Raw genomic sequence first — 21782 nt, 5'->3', positions numbered from 1 at the left:
TATATATATATATATATATATATATATATATATATATATATATATATATATTAGTCCATTCCATAACCCTTAGACCCTCTCAATTTTATCCTAGGCTATATCCCTGAATTAACCACTCTCCATCTGTTCTTCTCTTCATCTTGACCCCTTGAGGAATCATTTCACTTCTACAATGTCCTCTTCTCTTGAGTCTATGGCCCTCTAATATTGACAATTGTACCACACCAAACCTTAGTCTAAGATCACTTCCACCCTTCAATGCCACTTTTGCTCCTACATACATGTTGCTAAATGAAGGTGGAAAAAAATATCTGGGTCCACTGTAAATTTATGTTACATAAGCTTGACTAGGTCTTCACTGTTGCTAGGAAATCCTACCATATACCTTCCTTATTAACTTACTATCTTACTTTCCACAGCAACTCTTTCGAATGTTTTCATCTTTCCTTAAACCTTTCATGACTTCCCTCCTCCTGCTCCTCCAACTGAAAATCTTCCCTCATATCTTACAGAAAAATTGAGGCTATTCACTGAGTGCTCCCTCTTCTCCCCTTTTCCTCATCTCCTGGCATTCAGACACCCTCTGCCATTATATTCTCTTTCACTTCTGTCTCACATGGAAAAGTGGCCCTATTCCTTATCAAAGCTAAGCCCTTTACTATTCTATCCTGTTTCCTCTAAAAGATTTCCCACCCACCTCTTATCACCATGCTATCCCTCATTTTCAATATCTACCTGTCTACTGGCTCATTCCTTCCTGCCTACAAATATTTCCATATCTCCCTCATCCTCAAAAAAAACCTTCACTTGATCCTTCCCATTAACTTGATCTTGTTAACTTGAACTTCTGTTCCCTTGATCTCTGTTAACTATTTTCTTATATTTCTTCTGTACTTTGTAGCTAAACTTCTTGAAAAGACAAATATAAAAAAGTGCCTCCACTTTTTCTCCTCTCATTCACTTTTTACAATCCAGCTTCCAATCTTATTCTTATGCAATTCTGTCTCCAAAGTTACTAATGAATTCTTAGATGTCAAATCTAATGGCATTTTCTCAATCCTCTTGATCCTTCACCTCTATGTAACCTTTGACAAATGTGGATCCCCCTCTTTTCCTTAATATTCTCTTCTCCTGGTTTTCAGGCCCCTACTATCTCCTAATTCTCCTCTTATTTCACCTCTTTTGTCTCATCTAATAGATCCTCCTCCAGATTATACCCTCTAATCTCACCATCTTTACAGTGTGCTTATGTAATATTTTTGCATTCTAGTGATCCAGCCCTACCAAAAAGCAAACAAGAGATTATATCTTATCTAAACTTATACGTCCCCAACACAAAATTGTACACATAAAAGGCACATAATAAATATCCAAGTGATCTGGAGAACAAGACAAGGCACAGCAATGAACTATATTCTATTTCCAGTAAAAATGTCCTTTCAATTTCAAGGATGGTGATACACAATGTCTATGTGCTGAAAGGAAGCCAATGTTGCAAACAGACCAAAAATCAATTGCAAAAGAACAAGCAGACACCCAAATTCCAAAAAGTTCTATAAAGAGCTTCAAAATCAAAAACATATCACATAAGCAAACTATGAAAAAAAGAAAGAAAACCACTAGGCATATGTTAGGCTTTTTAAACAAAGCCTGCACACAATAAATCCCAATCAATAGAATTCAATGGATGAAGAAGGAAGGAAAAAAAGCCACCAAAGTATATTGCTGAAAGCAGGGAGAAATAATCAAATGATGTAAGGGAAAGAATACTGGACTTAAGAGTCAGAGGAACTGGGTTCACATTCTAGTTCAGCTACTTACTATAGGTATGGCCTTGGAGTCACTAAAATGATCTTGGTCTTTATTTTCCTTGAATGTAAGGTTGGTTGGTTAAGCTCAAAAGTTGATCTCTCTGAGATTCTTTCCAACTCTAAATCTATCATCCTATGAGTTCCAAATCATTGATAACGATATTCCAAACTTCCCATCTTTAATGGTCCTATTGCCTAGAATGTTCTTCCCTACGAATATGACAACTCATTTCCATTCATCATTAAAGGATTAGTTCAAATACCACCTTCATTGTGAAAATTTCCTTGACCCCTTTCTTGATCAGCTCATAAATTACTTCTTTTTTTAAAACCCTTACCTTCCGCCTTAGAACCTATGTATTGGTTCCAAGATAGAAGATTAGTAAGGGCTAGGCAATGAGGGTTAAGTGACTTGCCCGAGGTCACACAGCTAGGAAGTGTCTGAGGCCAGATTTGAACCTAGGACCTCCTATCTCTAGGTCTGGCTCTCAATCCACTACGCTACCCAGCTACCCCTACTTCTTTGGTACCATGACAATTCCATAGTACTTTTCCCTATACGCAACCTTCCAATAGTGAGAGATGATGGAATTTTTCATGTAAGGCAACACACTAGATTTAGAACGGAAGATATGGAGAATTTCTGAAAAGGAAAATCCCTAATTTCCATGATGATGCTGGCAAATTTAATAAGATCTTTAGAGCATTTATTATTTAGCTCAGATTTGGCACTAAGAGGCACTTAATAAATGTTTGCCGATTTGACTTGAAATGTGAAATTTCTCTGATTTATCAGAGAACAAACTTGTTTATCTTTATCAAACTTTAAAAGGACCAAAATTTTATGAGAAGTAGTAAAATGACATTATCCAGCACCTATTCTCAGGTCTTCTTGGTCCACCATCTGTTCTGTGACTTGACTTTCTTCTGTGTTGTCTCCCTCAATTAAAATGTGTGCAAGAACTTGTTCTGCTTTTCTATATTTATCTTCAGTTCTTAGCATGATGCTTGGTTCATACCTATACAAGCCTAATTTATCATTATCTCAACTTTAAATGATTACATAGCTATTCAAATTATATATTTACATGGACAAAATAACTGTGCTTTTCAAGAGAAATAAAACAGGAAAATTAGTCTCTTAAATGAATTTCTTAAAAACCAGAATGGAAAAAATATATGGTCATAGCTAAAAATTAAGAAAGCCAAATGAAGTCATTCAATTCTTAACTACTGAAGTAAAAAAACAAACAAACAAACAAAAAAACACCATTTGTGACACTTACTTTAATGACGGAGGGCATCTTGGAATTCAAGTTATCATAAGTAAAGTGAAGACGAGTTCTGAAGGAACATTTGTACAGCAAAGGATCCTGATAAAACTCAATTTTACCACTAGCATTCCTCTTATCAAGACAAACTGTGCAGTCAGAAAAATTTATGACCTTCCGGAGTACCAGGTCAGTTGCTAAAAAGAAAACATTTTAAAGTTAAATATAATTGTAGAAAAAAAAAATTAAGGAAAGTGGTAATTTTGATGAATAATTTAAAATCACAAATTAAAGGCAAATATATGGAGAATATCTTAACTATAATTCCTTTCACTGGGTTTATTTCAATAACTAAAGTATCCAAGTCTATTCAGGTAAGATTCAAGGGTCCTATTCCCACAGCAATGTCTCTCATTTAACTTATTTCAAAATCCAAAGAGAATTTAAGTTGATGATGAAACCAAGGAGTTAAGCATATGTATGGGATCAAGCCTGTTTTATTAGCAATCTTAATCACATGCTTTCATATGTATTCTACATTTTATTCAATAGACAATACACATGAATAAATTATAGAATATATGAATAATGCTCCAAATTTACAGATTTTGTAAATGTACACAAAGATAGGGAATATGAAAAAAGGACCAGAAGCAGAAATCTTAAAAGAGATTTCATTGTGCTTTCTCCCTGTTAATCAAAATCAATACTTTTCAATGTTTCAATGCTAAGTTGTAAATAAGAGTCAAATTTACCACCCCCCAAAATAATAAAAATATAGCTTTTATATCTGGAGATATATCAAAGTCCATTTAATCCCTTCTCTAGAACCTGATTCTATAGTTTGGGGGTTTTTTTAAGTCCCTTTTAAACAACAGTAATAATTATACAGTTAAATAGAACTTTGAAATTTGCAAAGCATTTTATATATATTATCTCTTTCAAATTTCAAAATAAACACCTAAGGCAAATACTACAGGTATCATTCTTGTTTTGTAGGTAAGGAAACTAAAAATGTGAAATATCATATGATCTCCTCATGATCACAGTTATTAAATATCAGACATGGGATTTTTAAAAAATCCTTACCTTCTGTCTTAGAATCAATATCATGTATCAGTTACAAGGCAGAAGAGCAGCAAGGACAATTGGGGTTAGTAACTTGCCCAGAATCACATAGCTAGGAAGTATCCAAGGCCAGATCTGAACCAGGACCTCCCATTTCCAGGCAGGACTCACTATCCACTGAGCCCATAGTTACCACTAAACAAAGGTTTCCAATCTAAGTCTCTCCCAACTCAATAGCCAATACTCTATACATACAAAACAATTTCTAATTAATCTCACATTATTTTATGATCCTGAAAGCACATACATCATTACATGTCTTCTTCAAAATGTAGTTGTATAAGAGATAGTATCCATCTTATCTATGATAAAACTAAGATACAAGGAAGTCATGTAATTAAACTTAACTCACAGAGCTAACTGATGCTGGTGCCAGGAACTTACCCTGCAACTCTCCTCATTTTTCAAATAATGAATGGCTGATTATTCAATTTCTGTATTATCCAGTTTTGTTTCATATATCCTACATCTACATCTATAGTCTAATCTTTTGGGGCATTTCAATGCTTGTTAGCACCTTTCCTAGAAGACTAGAAGGAAGAGGAAAAGGGGAAGAAATCCAAATGAATTCAAAGTAGCCTACAGTCTAATAATATAAAAATATATGATGCAGTGATAATAACATCTAAGAAGATACTTCAAGATGATTCATTATTTTTAATTACACACACACACACACACACACACACACACACACACAAACACACACAGAGTTTGTCTCCATTAAGGTACATCCAGACAGCTATCCCTATTACTTAGTTATAGAACTCATACAATTGAACAAAGTGTCAAAGTATTTTACCTTTACATCACCAATTAACAACTAAAAGTATAGATCATTTTTGAGATACTCAGAGAACAGGTGGGAAAGGACAGAAAATGAGAAAACTATCTCTTACATAAATTTTACATCTCTCCCAATATCTAGCACAGCATGCTATACACTGAAAAGGTATTTAACATATGGTCATTAAATGATAAATTGTTTTTTTTAATTAAAATGCTTCAATTTTAATACAAAAAGGAAAACTAATAATGAAGTTTACTCACCAGAAATGTCCATGAATGCTCGATCCCAAAATTCATCTACTGTATAACACTCTGCAGATGTAATATTGACTGAAAGAACAATATCATCCTCCACATACTTTAATATGAGATTATTTATAACAATATTGACATTATTTACAACTCGTCTAATCAAACTCTGCACATAGCCTGAAAAATGAAAAAAAAAAAGGGAAAAATAATTCAATTACCTAGAAGTCTTTTATTGAATTCTCTTGCATTCTTGTAGATAACTTACTAGAAGACAAAATATTTCAGTTAAGAGCTATATAATCTTTTCTAGGATAACAAACAGAGAACCAAAGGAAAACAAGGAATTCAAGTTTAAAATCCAAAGGGAAAAAATCCGCTACATAAATAGTATATAAATTATAACAAAGCTCTTTTCTCTACTATAACAAACCAGTGCTTTCCTAATTTCATTTTAATACATCTTTTATGATAAATAATCCTTTGTTATTAAGCCTATATTTTTATTCATGAATTTTCACAAACACATTATATAATCATTCGATATAAAGAATTTCAGTAGGTACCTAGTTATTTGTCTCCTCCATTAGAATATGAGCTCCTCTAGTAAAGCAGAGATTACATGTGCTTAAACTAGAGATTATATGTGCCTTTCATTGTATTCCCTGTATTTAGTAGAGTGCCTACCTAGAATTCTCTACCAAACATTAGCTGTCTTTTCACCTTGGAACTTCACTCCTGACTGTAGTCTTCCTATTCTAAAATATCTTTCTACCCTGTATTCCTCTCCTCCCACTGGTGAGTACCTCCTGAAGTCTCCATCTTGGGGAGAAGCCCAGGCAGTCAACATTCATTTCTGTCCTAGTTTTGCATCTAGATTTTGTCATCGTCCTCTCCTTCTCTACTTCTCAACTTCTTCTGATATACTGCCTTCTCCAATTAGAATGCAAACTCCTTTTAGGGCAGAGAATGTCCTTCTTTTTTGCATGTATTTCTATCTTCTATGCTTGGTTAGCACAGTGCCTGACAAGAGCTCTTAAATGCTTGTTGACAGTGTATTTATGGTGTAATAGAAAAGAAGTTGGCCTATAATGAAGCTATCTGTACTTCTTTTAATTCAATTCCTCTCACTTCCCTACCAATCCCTCCCACCCCCACCCCCACCCCCACTAAATAATCTAACAAAAAAAGGAACTTTGAGGAAAAGGAAAAAGTGTTAGTATAGAATGGCAGATTCACAGCCCTACTTCCACCAACAAATTTACCAGAACAAATGTGGTGACTGAATTTCCTTCAACTCTAGATTCTGCAAAATGGTAATCTAATATGTGGTTATTAATTATAGTAACAAAATATGAAAATAAGCCAAACTGGGCCCCCTAATGCAAATTACAAAGGAATTTAACCAGTAAAATATGATCATAATAGAGATTGGGTCATTCATTCAATCACCACTTCTTGCTGTTCATCCTTCATTTCTGAAGAGAACGAATGACATCACAAAGTGATGCCTTGACTTGTGAGTAAATTGAATTTAAATGAGGCTGAATTTCACAAAATCATCAGTGTCCCTCTCTCTTCCAGAGTCACTGAATTCTAGTGGCAAAACAAAAGTTACATTGACTGGCAATGACCCAGAATGTAGTGGATGACCTTACTGTCTTCAGTGTCTGAGCAAGCTCTAAGCTTACTTCACAGTGCCTGTTTTAGCCACCTTCATGGCTTTTGCAACAAATGGTTCTCATCTGTCCATTTTGCCAGAGGAAGTCTTCATATTCTTGGGTTAGACATCCCCCTAACTAACAGATGGGTATGAGGTCTGTTAAGTTACTTTCATGCATTTATGCATCAAATACTGTAGCAGGTACAAGAAGAAATATAAAAAGGAAGACATGATCTCTGCCTTCAGAGAGCAAAGTGAAGTGCCTGCTATGTGCCAGACATTATTCCTAAACACTTTATAAATATTATCTCTTTTGTCCTCACAATAACCCTAGAAGGTAAATGTGATTACTACTCTCTTTGCAGTTGAGAAAATTGAGGTAGAAGTTAAGCTGCCTGCCCAGGGTCACATAATTACTATGTGAATGAGGCTAAATGAGAACTGAGTCTTTCTGACTAAAGGCCCAATGACATATCCATTGTGCCACTAAGTTGCCTACTAACAATATAGCAGCACATGACTATAATATCTAAACAACAAAAGCATAATAACTTTAAAGTAAAATAGATAACCTGATAAATATAAATAATTACTTGATGTCCAAGGAATGAAAGATAATTGTTAGAAAGGCAAGCTCATAGCTGTGTGATCCTGGACAAGTCGCTTAACATCAATTGTCTAGCCCTTACTGCTCTTCTACCTTAGGAATGAAACTCGGCATGGATTCTGAGATAGAAGGTAAGAGTTTAAAAAAAAGGAATAAAGAAAAGCAAGCTCTTTGAGAGTAAGGATTATTTCAATCTTTGTATTTGTATCCCCAGTCCCTGGTATGGTATCTAACACGTAACAGATACTTAATAAAATGTTCAATTAACAGGAGGTATTAGAAACGGTGGTTTTCCAGCAGGCCTTAAAAGAATGTTCAGCAAAATAGGGTTGAATAAATGTTAACATATAGAGAAAAAATTATGACTAAAAGAAAGCTAGCACTAAATTTGGAGAGATCATATCTATTTAAGTTGAGCTAAAACATGGCACACAGAGATGAAAGCAATATAAGAGAAGACTAAAAAGGTAAAAAGGCACCAGGTTGTTAAAGGGGCTTAATGCCAGCTTAAGGAATACAAAGTCTACTTGGCAAACAATAAGATACTGAAGAAAGAAGTAAAATCAGTTTTGTGCAAAAAAGGAGAAGGAAGAGTCATCTAGTGAAAGGAGAATTACATTTAGAATCAGAAAATCTGGAGATAGAGCCAAGATGGCAGCTTAGTAGTAGCAAAATCTGACAATCTTTCCAAACAATCTTTAAAAAGTGCCTCAGGGTTTGCTGTGGCAGCACATATACCAAAAAGTGCCTCAAAACAACAGGAGTCAAAAACCAACAGCAAAACAGAGTGAGAGAGCTCTCCCTCTGAACACAACTTGAAAGGTAGGTAGAGAGTTGATTTTTATAGGATAAGGGGGAACCAGAAGCAAAACTGCACACAGAGGAGTGCTGACCAACTCCCCCGCTGCCACCTACTTTGCCAGGTTCCATGACTGGGCATAGGCCAACTTTGGGATCCTGAGACCTGGGTTACACCAACAAAAGAACACCTCAGAGTCACCCCTTAAAGTCCCAGGCCCTGGCACCAAGCCACAGTGAGGCCCAGAAGTTCATGGGCCCTTTTAAGCCTGAACTGCTACAGTGAAGACCTAACCCAGGGCAAAATAGCTCATAGTTCAGAGCCTTACAAGCCAGTAGCAAAGGAGACAGAATTAGCAGCTTTCAGAATCCCCAATCGACAGGCAAAAAAAAAAGTCCAGGAAAATGAGCAAACAGCACAAGAAACTCCTAACTCTCAAAAATTTCTATGGCAACAAAGAGCAAAGCAAAGAATCAACGGGGGACAATGAGATCCAAGCAACCACATGCAAAATTTCAAAGGAAAATGGAAACCAGTCTCAAGGGCTGAAAGAACTCAAAAAAGAATTCAAAAATCAAATAAAACAGGTAAAAAAGATGAGGAGAAAAGTAGGAAAAAGAAATTAAAGTAATCCAAAAAGAAAACAACAGCTTAGAGTCAAAAAACCTAAATTTGCATCCTGACTCTGCTGCTTACTAAACTATAAGACCTTGGCCAACACTTTTCCTATTTAGGGTTAAGGTACCGGGGCTTCCTCATCTTGAAGGTGTTTTCCAGATCTAAATCCTATGACCAATGATTAATTTGGCTGTGATGTAAAAGATAACCCGAGAACTGTTAGGTGGTTGTTTTAGTACTTTAGGCAGGCAGCTAATAAAAAGACCTTTGTTACAATGATGACATTAAAAGAGAAATGAAGGGGACAGATCCAAAAGATATCAAGGAGGACACAGGACTTAGTAATCAAGAAGAGAAAGGAAGCAAGAAGACTCAAAGGTAGTGTATAGGAATCAAGCACAAGTGACTAGGTAAACTAGTATCCCTGACAGAAATAGTTAAGACTCAAGGAAGCTGAACACGAAAAAGAACATCAACCTTTGTAAAGATCATTTTTCTCAAGAGGCAAGGACAACACCAATGACAACACATGTTAATGACTATATAATGAGTGCAAATAATTACTAAGACAGGCAAACTGGAACCGATAATAGACTATACCTTAAAGTGGAACAATGAATGCATATATCATGAGGATCATACAATATGGCTTATTATAAAAGAATATTAACCAAAAAAAGTAAGAATGTTGAGGGAAGAGTATTACCAGATATCAAACTGAAGCATAAAGCAAAACTACTCAGTAGTAGTTAAAAAAAAAAAAAAAAGTAAGTCAATGGAATAGATTAGATAAGCAAGAATTAGCAGCAAATCTTTAAAAAAAAAGTAACCAAATATTTGATTCAATCCAATCATGAAATTTCAAGTACAAGGACCCCTTCCTTTGACAAAAATTGCTGGGAAAACTAGAAAACAATCTGTAAGATTTTAAGAAAGATTAAGACAGATAAGTAAATTTAAGAATAATCAGCATAATAATAGTAATTAAACCCAAGGGAACTGATAAGATCACCAAGTGAAGAAGTTCCTTTAGGAGGAAGCAGGATAGAATGGGATCTTAGTGGAAAGTTAGAGAAGTTAACCTGGGAAAGGAATAAGGTGATTTCTCCACCTGAGACAAGGATGTATGAGAAGATAGTGGCAGAAAGCATTTGTATGATAGAACAGAGCTCAAAGTGAATGGTTTCAACTTTTTTTCCTGTAAAACATGAAACAAGATTTTCAGCAGAGAGAGGGAGTGGAGGGAAGGGAAATCATGGAAGGTTTAGGGAAGAATGAAAAAAATTGGAAGAATTGCTGTGGAGAATAGGATAGTGAGTTAAAGGAAGGCATAGTAGAACTGCCTAGTGAGAGCCCAGTGAGGAACAAGTTGAGTTTGTGTAACAAAAATTTGCAGTGGACCCATTCAGAATTGTTGTGATTTTTCTCCACCTTCCTTCAGTAGCTTATGTGTAAGAACGAAGGTGATATTATATGGTGGGAGTGATATAAAACTGAGGGTTGGCAGGGTACAAAAGGAAATATCAGATAGCCATGGACATGAGAATAAGACAGTAGATAGCTGAAGCAGCTCACCAAGAAATCAAAATGAAGAAAAGAGGGCAGTGGCTAGTCCAGAGGAGATGGCCTAGAAGAGAATTGAGAGACTGGGAGATAGGAGGTCATGGTGAAGTGAAAAGAGTAGGAATTTAGGAATTACTAGAGATCTCTTAATTGCCAAAAATAATGGATTTTTTCAAATCCTCATCCTTCTTGATTTTCCTGACAACTGCTTCTTCCTGATACCCTTTTCTCTCTAAGTTTTCATGACACTACTCTTCCTGGTATTCTACCTGTCTCACCACTCCTCGGATACCTTTGCTGGACCTTCATCTAAGTCATGCCAGCTAGCCTTGGGTGTTCCACAGAACTGTGTTCTGGGATCTGTTTTTTCCTCCCTCTCTACTATTTTGTTTGGTGATCACATCAGTTCCTATAGATTCAATTATCTCTATGTTGATGATTCTCAAATCTACTTGTCCCCTCCTAACCTCTCTTCAGACCTCTAAACTCACATCTCCAATTGTCAATTGTGTGAAATTTGATGTCACATAGACATATGACTGAAACATGTCCAAAACTGAACTCATCTTTTCCCCCCAAAAAAAATTCACCTCTCTTAAACTTCCCCAATACTATCAAGGGCACCATCATTCTCCCAGCAATTTGGGCTAACAACCTAGGTATTATTTTTGACTCCCAACTCTCTCTCATCACATATTCAATCAGTTGCTAAGACCTATCAATTTTACCTTAGTAACATCTCTCATATATGTCGCCTTCTTTCCTCTGACATTTCCATCACCATGGTTCAAAAACTTATGACCCCACACCTAAACCTCTAAAACTGTGCTGACATTTCCTAGCTGTATGACCCTGAGTAAGTCACTTACTTCCCATTGCCTGGTCCTTACTACCCTTTTGCCTTGGAATCAATATACAGTATTGATTCTAAGATGGAAGGTAAGGGTTTTAAAAAAAAAGAAAAAGAAATAGCATGCTGGATGCTCTTCCAAGCCTTATCTTTCTCTACTCCAATTCATGTTCTACTAAGGTTTTTAAGCAGGCCTGACCACATCAGTACCACTTTCCATTCAGAAAATTCCAATGGTTGCCTCTCAACTCCAAAATCTCATATAAAATCTTCTGTTTAGTTTTTAAAGCCTTACAACCTAGCACCTTCTAACCTAACAATGAAGGCAGAAAATGAAGAGTACATGTGCTCCATAGGTATAACAAAAGAAGGCTCTCAAGATATTTCACAGACCTCCTGTGGACAACTTATAGGAAGACAAAGATAAAAGTCAAACACAACAAAATGGCATGGATGAGGGGGCAGCTGGGTAGCTCAGTGGAGTGAGAACCAGGCCTAGAGACGGGAGGTCCTAGGTTCAAATCTGGCCTCAGACACTTCCCAGCCATGTGACCCTGGGCAAGTCACTTGACCCCCATCGCCTACCCTTACCGCTCTTCTGTCTTGGAACCAGTACACAGTATTGATTCTAAGGAGGAAGGTAAGGGTTTAAAAAAAAATGGCATAGATGAAGGAAGGAAAGGGAAAAGGGAGAGGATGGCAAAGAGAAAGGGGAAACATTTCTAAATCACCTATGATGTACTAAGCACATTTTACAAATATCTCATTTGCTCTTCATAACAACTCTGTAAAATAGGTGCTGTTACAACACTCATTTTAAAGTTGAGGAAATAGAGAGAAACAAAGCTTATATAACTTGCCCAGGGTCACAGAACCAGTAACTGACACTGGATTTGAATCTTGGGTTTTCTAACTCCAGGCTCAGTGCTGGGAGATACAATTTAAGTACTAAAGGAAGTAACCAAATCAAGATCACAATCTCAGAATCATCCTCAGCTCATTCTCCTTCACCTTCCACGTCCATTAAGTTGCTAAGTCTTATTGATGCAACCTCAGAAATACCTCCTATATTCTTCTTCTTTCCCTTGTTATAGAAAAAGAAGTAAATCTTTGAATCTTTGGTTAAAAGGAGGGATAAAGGTGAGGTAGGTATTAGGAGGAGGAATGAAAGGGGATGGCTGAATGTAGGGAAGGAAAGAATGAGGTGGTATATTGGACGATAAAGGAATTTATGGGGGTATTCAGGAGAGACAGCTTAAAACAGGCTAGACACTGATGCTAGAGATAGGGGATACTGGGGAGATATAGGCAGGATCCTTCAAGGTGAAGAAAGGTATCTCTATAGATACAAAGGAGTTGGGCCAATCAGAAATGTTTAAATCTGCCTTGAGGGCTTCTCTTGTTAGTTTCTAAAGTCCCTTGAGGGAGGAGTCAAATGGCTCCTCCCTGTCAGTGAAACTGATGGCAGGAGGAAGTCTCGGGTAAGACTTCCTGCCAAGATGGGTGCCCACAGTACCCTCAAGAAATAAAGAAAATAACTTCTTCCCTCTTCAGCCCTTGCCTCAATCTTCAACACAATCATTCACCAGAGGGTTTGAATAGGTAACAAAGGGGATTTAATAATATCAGGATTAATCAGAAGGAGAGGGAGGTTTAGGGTTTTGTAATAGCTGCTTGGGAGAAAGCTAAAGATGGGGGAAGGGTCACAGGAGGGTTAGAGAGCCTGCTCTCCCAGTCAGGAAGATTTGGTTGCCTTAAAGTAAAGTATTTACTAGATCAATAAAATAAGGGATAGCTTGATTTAAGGATGGCCTACTTGCCTACAGAAAACTAAAACCCACAATGTCTAATCTCAAAAACCCAAAACCACCCTTTCTCCCAGAGCCCAAAGGGAATTCAGGAAAGATAACAGGGGTATAATATGGAGAGGTCAGGGAGAGGTCCAGAGAAATCAGCTAGGTTCAAATTACCCAGAGACAAAGCACAGGCCAAAGCAAAGCCAAAAAGCCAAAGCAGAGCCTCAGTTGGAACGTCAGCTCTCTTCAAGCCTTGGACTCCAACTGAACTTTTATGAAGATTCTAAGACTTAACTGCCAGGGCTGTTTACAGTTGACTCTTAAAAGAGCAAAAGCCTCTGTTGCATCCTTGCATTACACCCTCCACTTACACAGCACTACCCTAGTGCAGGCTTTCTTCATTTCTTCCTAGGTAAAATTGCCTGGCATTTAACAACTTAACAAATATTTATTGAAATTTTTCTCTTCTGCAATTACAATAGCGATTGTGGAAAGACATTCACATTGGTGAATTTTTGGTGAGGCTATGAACATCCATACAGGAAAGTAATTTGGAATTATGCAAATAAGTGACTTTGACCCAGAGATTCTTAATCCCCAAAGGGCCACAGATAAGAAAAAACTCCCCATATAAAAAAAAAAATTTATAGTAGAAGAGAATTGGAAACAAAGTAGATGTCCTTCAACTAAGAAACTAAACAAAATATAGCACATGAGTGTAATGAAATACACTTCAAGAGACAATATGATAAGTACAGAGAAAAAAAGGAAATATTTATACAATCTAGCACAGAATTAAATAAGTAGAACCAAGAAAATCAATATACAAAACTGCTACAATAACAGAAATGGAAAGAACAATCATAACACAATTGAAAATGTTATTAAAAATGATAAAAAAAAATAAAGGAATGGTCCCAAAGAAGAAAAATGAGATTTCTCCATCCTACTCCTTTTTTGTCAAGGTAGGAGATCCACAACAATATAGTGGAACACAATATACATGTTATACATATGTATTTTCAGATATTTTGATGTATTGATCAGTTTTACTAATATTTCCTCTTATTTTTTTAACTTAATTTTAAAACATTTTTAAAGTTTTTACATAGGATAGGTCAATAGTGAGGGACCAGAGTGGGAATATTACTTGTAAAAATTTTAATAATGTAAAAAATGAAAGATATCAACAAAAAAAGTTTTTTGTCAAAACTGTCATTTTTGCTGGAAAATGTGTGTAAACCAAATCCCCTAAATCCACTCACTATCTCAGGGACTTCCCAAAACAGAATACCCTTTTCCTTAACATGGGCTATCTTCTACAAAAGAATAGAACTTCCTTAAGGATAGAGTCTATCATACTTGTGTAACCTGTATATATGAACCCTAAGCCACATTTAGTAATGTAGGCTTACTGATTCTTCATAAAATGATTATCAAGCCTAATGTGTGACTCACAAAAGTAAACATTTCATAACTCATAATTAAATATATGCAAAAATATTATTTAAAACATATAGCTTTTTAAAGAAGTCATTTGGGGGGAAGTATTTCTATCATTTTCCATGTTACAGAATGTTTAAATGTCTCATGGGCCCTAGAAACCTTAATAGTACCACCTATAGGATAGTCTCTTATGGGTCATAAAAAAAGTCAATTTTTCTCTATTTTAGTTTCAATTAAATTCTATGTTACAGCTATAAGTAAATGTGAAAAAGTTAACATTGGTATGTGCCAAGGGAAATAACATCTTTATTACAATAAAATCACAACACAAGATGAAAAGAATATGGCTCATTTTCAAGGAAGAGGCCAATCTTTTTTATCCCTAGAATGCCAGAAAAACAATAATAGGCACATCCTTTTAAGACCATGCTCATCCTAAAAACAAACATTTGGCAGGCTTATGAACATTTCTTAAAGTCATGACACATCAAATTTATTTTTAGCTATAATTAGTTTTTCTATTCACTTTTAATAGTCATCTGGTGGTATTTCTTTTTAAATTAATGCCGGAAATTTTAAAAAAACTAAATTAAAGGAAGTCCTTCAGATCAATGAATAGTCCATTACTACATGGAGCATATATGAGAAGATGACAAACAGAAAATTAAGAAGGTTAAGGATGAGCTGCAATCTTCTTAACTCAAAACAGCCACACTGTTGAAATAATAAAACCAACTTAATAATTCAATTTAAGAAACATTTATTAATTTTCTATTATATATCAAGCCTTATGCTCACATTAGAAATCCAAAGACTAAAACATGGAACAGTGTCTGACCTTAGGAAGCTTACATTCTATTGGAAGTAGCAAAGTACTAAAAGTTTCCTCGTTCCCTTAAGAAAAAGCTGTTTTTCTCTTCACAATATTAAGCTGGAGGTAATGAAAAAATAAATATTGATTATTATGTGTATCCTTATGAAATTAAACAGGAGAATGTGAATAGTATTTCAGGGGATAAGCAAAGTACTTAAGTCAGGCTTGTATATCTCAATTCTACCACTGGCTTATTTCTGACTTTAAAAAATTACTCTCTACTTGGGAAGATTTATATGTAAAGTGAGCAGAATTAATAGAACATGGTACATATTAATAGCAATACTATAATGATAATCAACTGCAAAAGTCTCTTCAACTACTCTGATCAAGATGACAAAACCAAAGGATTAATGATTAAAAAAAAAAAAAAAAAAAGCTATCTGCCACCAGAGAGAACTGATAACAACTAAGTACAGATAAAAGAATCTGCCCCAACTTTTTCTTGCTTTTTCTTTTTGGCAACAGGGTTGATATGGAATATCTTTTGCATATTATGTATAATGTGTGTCATATTTCTTTCCTTTTCAATAGATGGAGGAGGAAGTGGAGAGGGAGAGAATTTGGAACTAAAAATAAAATTTTTAAATTTAATAAAAAAAGAAGTTATTCCAAATGGCTGGCTACTGCAATGGATAGAATGCCTATTGCCTCTAGGTTCAAATATAAAATACTGCTGAAAGTAATTAAGTGGCTCAGTAGATGAAAAGCCAGGCCCTAAAGATGGAAGGTTCCAGGTTCAAATCTGGCCTTGGAAACTTCCCAGCTGTATGACAACTTCCCAGCTGTATGACTGGGCAAGTCAAACTGCCTAGCCCTTATGACTCTTCTGCCTTGGAATCAATATTTGGTATTGATTCTAGGATAGAAAGTAAGAGTTTTTTAAAAAATGGTCTGCTTAGCATTCCAAGTCCTTTATAACTTAACACCCCTTCTAGTTTTTCAGTCTTCTTATACCATACTCCCTGTTATAGGGGACTTGGAAAGATGTAATATGGGGATTAGATAGGCTGTAATATGAGGCTGAAGCTAGGGGTAATAACTGGTAGGATCAGGGAATAAGACAAGGCAAGGGACCCAAGGCTGGAGGTAATCAAGGGAATAGACTAGGTAGTAGGGAAGTTAAGGCAATATAGTGAATGAGGAAAGTTCAATGATGAAGGATGGTAGTTGAGGTGGTAGGAGAAATAAGGGAATAAGAGTTTAAGGAGTATAACACTGAAGTAACAAGGGTGTCAAGGGAGAGGATGAATTAATCTAAGCAGACAAAACACTGAAGGGAAATAGACTGATCCCTTCAAGTAAAGGACACTATAAAGCCAAGTTAGAGTCAGCCAAGACAGATTGAAATTGACTACAGGCTTTAGTCAATTTCACAGGAAGGGACTTGTTTTGAAGTTACACTTCCTTCAAAATGGACACCCTCAGCTTCCTTCAAACCTGGAAAGTATGCTGTTTCTCTTTTCCCCTTTTCCCTCTCTTACCAATTAACTAATGAAATAGCAAAAGGTCTTGTTTAAACACAAAAGGGGTTTATTGTCTTCTAGGATAGATTGACAGGGTAAAGGATCAAGTAAGCCCTAACAGCCGCTTAGAGAAACATCAGGTGGGGGAAGGGAAGCAGGAATGTGAGACTGAAAAAGGACCTGCCTTTACTCAGCCCTCAAAGGTGATTTTGAAATCAAAAGGGTTTAAGAAGTTGGATACAAAGACTCAATAAATAATTTGTTGCCAGGCTAACTATCACAGATTTGAACTAACTCTCCGATTCACTCTCCTATTCACTCTTCTCAGACATTCAGGTAGGGAAATGAAGGTAGGAAATAAGGTACGGTAGGAAATTCAAAGGATTTATCTAAATTAACAAATCTCAAAGAAACTGCAAATCTAAGCTAGGTTTCAATCTCAAGAAGGAGCTTCAGCTGGACCCTGGTTCCCTCCACGAGTTCCCAAGTCCAACTGAAACTTTTTCCCAAGATTCTAAAACCTTAACTGACAACAGAAATTCTGCAAAAACAGTTATGCCCCCACTCTACACCACGTATGTACTCTTTTCAATGGTTCCCAAATTTTTTTGGCCTACTGCCCCCTTTCCAGAAAAAATATTACTTAACCCCCTGGAAATTAATTTTTTTTAATTTTAATAGCAATCAATAGGAAAGATAAATGCACCTGTGGCCATCACCGCCCCCCTGGATCACTGCAGGGGGTGGTAGCACCCACTTTGGGAATCACTGCTTTAGATGTTGTGACCATTCCACGAACAAGATACTCCATCTCTCAGCTCAGGGCATTTCCTCTGCCTGATCCTATACCTGGAATGCTCTTCTTCCTCTGGCAACTACTGACTTCCATGGCTTCCTTTAAGTTCCAACTAAAATCTCAATTTCTACGGGAAGGCTTGGCCAATTCCTCTTAATTCCAGTGCCTTCCCTCTGTTATTTCCTTATAATCCTATAGATAGCTTGCTTTGTGTAACTTCATTTACATTAAATTGTGAGGTGCTTGGGATCAGAAACTATCTTTTACCTCTTTTTTATATCCCTAGTACCTAGCATTTAAATATTTAGGATATAAGTGAGGTAGAGCTGCACAAAGTCATCAGTCTCACTCTCTTCCAGAGTCATCAAAGTCCAATGATGAAACATAAGTCAGGATGACTAAAGATGGTCCACTGCCCATGCAGTGAATGACTTTGGCGTCTTCAATGTCTGACCAATTCTAGGTAGTCCACAGCACCTCCTTCAGCCTCCTTCATGGCTACTGAAGCAAATTATCCATCCAAACGACTGGAGGATTCTTCACATGCTTGAGGGAGACATTTTCCAAAGTCACTGACCACTTTGAGGCATGTCAGATACTGCCTCTGCTCCCTATACATGTTGCTTTTCTCTCTAAAATATAAGCTCCTTGAAAGTAGAGATCTTTGCTTTCACATTTGTTTTGCCAGAGCTTAGCACAGCACGGTGCTTTGTACACTGTAATATTTTAATAAAATTTTTTTTCTTTCATTCATTCATTCATCCTTAGAGATATTGTCACTTGCTCACAGTCACATAACTGGTAAATAGGAGAGCCAAGGGGTACATGGAGTGTTCTAGGAGGACTAGCACCTTTGATGTGAGGGCTTACCAAGCGATTTTCAGTGCTCCATCTCCCAATTCTCACCTGGGTCTCCAAGAAACTGTTAGCATGCAAAGTAGTTACACTCTAGTAAAACCATTTCAGCGGGGGTGCGGTAGGGGGATGGGGAAGTGGGGGTGGGGAGATGGGGGAGTGGGGATGGGGAGATGGGGGATTGGGGGGGAGGGTAACCAGATTGAAGGTCACCAAAAGTCCTCAAATCCATCAATGAATTGAGGCAATATCTACCCCAAGCATGTGAAGACTTCCCCCAGAAGACTGGATAAATAAGGTAATAAATCTTTGCTTACCAACTAATTGATTGATCATATTAGACTAGTGTGGGAAAAGAATTGAGACAGGCAGACCTAGCAGCAGGTAATACTGCAATACTACAAGCATGGATGATGAGGACCCACATCAGACTGATGGCCATGTCAGAAGAAGGGAGGGGCATATTCATAGTTATTACAGAAATGAAATCAAAAGGCCTTGACAAGGATTGGACTGGGTGGGAGAGGATGGGTGGAATTCAGAGTAAGGAATTGAGGTATGAAGAGGCAGGGAATATTTGCATTCATGATATGACAGATCCATCAAATCCTCTAAGTAACTGTTTCATTATTAAAGATATTTGAGTATATTCAGTTTTACTGTACTTCCATAAACTCCATTCTGAGTCAGTTACCTGGTGGTAGGTCAGGATCTGTAGGTGTAGCTTGCTGAATGCGTCTAGGTTTCACTGATGATTTTATGTTCTCTGAAGCACTTCTGTTAGTTGAACTAGAACCACAACTTTCATGGTCATCCTAATTTTAATTTAAAAAACAAAAAGGAAACAAAAAATGAACACTTCAAATATAATATAATATAATATACATAGTAAGTAACTACTATTATATTATGGTGGGATAAAAATGGGTCCCAGGTTAACAATGTTTTATATTCAAATATAAGCCTAACCTATAAGTACATTTAAAAAAATTATTAAAAATAAATTCTAATATTGCTATGACATTCATATGTTATAATTCAGACAAAATAAATTAGTTATTTTTCAAAACAAAAAGATTTTTAATTGCCTTCATATATTTATCTAAAAAATTATCCATGAAACAATCTCAGTTTCTAAAGTACAAATCTCCATATCTATACTTAATAAATTCTAAAGGTTTCCTATTATCTCCAAGATTAAATATAAAGTCCTATTAAGCATATGACCTCTTCTATCTTTTTTTAGTCTTCTGACACCTTCCTTGACTTCCTTGACATGCTTCACAACCCAGTTATACTGGCCTTCTGGCTGTAATTCACACATGATACTTGTTATAAATAAAGGGGATAGAAGAGAGGGTAAACTGGATACTATCACTCTTAATTGGGTGACAGCAGTGGTAGTTCAGATGTGTGGCTAGCGCAAGATCACCTGAGCCTTGCCACCTAGCTAGATGTTGTAACACCTCCCTCCTTTATAACAGTGCCCAGGCAGGATCCTTCAGGTCAGTAAATGGTATCCCTTCAAGTCCCACCTGGGGTTGATTAATGATGGATATTGGGCTCTATTAGTCTTGGACACGTTTATCTGACTGCGTTGCTCCCTTCCCAGAGAAGTGATGAAACCACCACTCCAAGAAGGTACTTGAATAGCTTTATCTATATTTAGCAAAGGAGGAATATTAGGAAATGGGAAGAAGAATAGGGAAACCCTAACCTAATTTGATAATAGTAATCCCTCAGAGCTGTAGGCTGGTGAGTGATTCTGGCTTGTTCTAGCTCCTCTGGCTCAGCCTGGCCACAGCCAAACCAGAGCAAGCAAGCTGCTGTTTGATGTCTTTCAGCTTCTTCTTCTTGCCAGATGTTATGCCTTTACAGCCTTCAGGAACCAACCCTTTCCACCCTCTTCTTTTTCTCCTGCCCACTTCCCGGATCCCTACCGGGCCCTGGGATACCTAGATATCTAAAGATGGTTTGAATACCTAAATATCTAGGGACAGTAGAATAAGAAGATTCACGGTCTGGAATACAAGTTGGCAAATGTTAATGAGGTACAAGACAGGAGTTCTTGCAAGGTTGAACCAAGCAAGCCTCAGATCCCAATAGACCAGGGTCTACAGATCTCAGGTCCAAGGGAAAGGGAAAGAACCAAAAGCCCTCTGTCAGGCGCTGCCTGGGTATTTATACCCCCCTGGCCAACCGCTTTCTCCCCTGTCATCATGGCCTCTGGGAACATTCTGATGTCCAACGGTCTTCACCTGTCAATCAACGGTGAGACTCTCAACTCCCAGAGTTTCAATATAACATACTCCATCTCCCAATCCCATGCATTTCCCCTATCACCCCATGCCTAGAACATTCTTCCTCCAAAGTTCTGGATCCTCTTACCTTTTTTAATACTTAGTTCAAATTCCACCTTCTACAGAAAACCTGTCCCACTACTATAGCCTTCCCTATGAGATTTTCTCTCATTTATATTGTATCTATATTGTATAGACATAGTTATTTGCATGTGAGCTAGAAGGTGAGCTCTTTGAGGGTAATTTTTGCCTTCTTTTGATTGTGGTTATTCAGTCATTTCATTTGTATCTAACTATTTGTGACCCCATTTAGGGTTTTCTTGGCAAAGATACTAGAGTAGTTTGCCATTTCCTTCTCCATTTCATTTATAGATGAGAAACTGAGGCAAACTGAGTTTTGTTTTAGTGTTTTGCCCAGAGTCACACAAGTTAGTAAGTGTCTGAGGCTGGATCTGAATGAACTCAAGAACATGCGTTTTACTGATTTCAAATCCAGTGCTCCACTCACTGAGTCATCTAGCTGCCCCAAAGGCAAGCTGCCTTCCTTCTTAGCCCTTAGAAATCTAATGCTTAATAAAGAACTTTGCACATAGAATGGTTTTGTAAAAGGATAAGAAAACTCAACTAGGAGGGACAACAACACTGAAGGGTCTGTGAAAGTGCCTGAAGAGAAAAGCAGCAATAAATAACTTGGCGGCAGAGAGTACTAGACCTAGCATAAGTAGAGATGTAGTGTTCAAATTCTCCTTCTAATCACAGGCAAGTCATAGACATAGTGGCCTGGTTCTGGGCAAGATCAGGTAAGAACCTAATTATTAATCAGAGGCTCAGGGGGCGGAGTCAATAGTTCTAGATGTTGGAGAAAAGTATCCAGAGTGAAGATTGTATGGAATGGAAATGT

General features: G+C 36.8%; 1 protein-coding gene across 3 annotated transcripts in view; it reads right to left on the bottom strand.

Moving 5' to 3' along the window:
- The window catches only part of VPS13B (vacuolar protein sorting 13 homolog B), a 1074400-nt gene that overhangs the window by 994280 nt on the left and 58338 nt on the right, over window positions 1–21782 (bottom strand). For all 3 annotated transcript variants that reach the window (XM_044668639.1, XM_044668631.1, XM_044668624.1), the window contains exons 3-5: window positions 19276–19396; window positions 5261–5428; window positions 3098–3279 (exon numbers count right to left, since the gene is read on the bottom strand). In XM_044668639.1, coding sequence (XP_044524574.1) covers window positions 3098–3279; window positions 5261–5428; window positions 19276–19396 — 471 coding nt within the window. The remainder of the gene's footprint in view (window positions 1–3097; window positions 3280–5260; window positions 5429–19275; window positions 19397–21782) is intronic.

The sequence above is a fragment of the Gracilinanus agilis genome, chromosome 1 (assembly GCF_016433145.1).
Source record: "Gracilinanus agilis isolate LMUSP501 chromosome 1, AgileGrace, whole genome shotgun sequence".
In the NCBI taxonomy this organism is placed as follows: domain Eukaryota; kingdom Metazoa; phylum Chordata; class Mammalia; order Didelphimorphia; family Didelphidae; genus Gracilinanus; species Gracilinanus agilis.
This window is presented reverse-complemented; position numbering and strand designations above follow the sequence as displayed.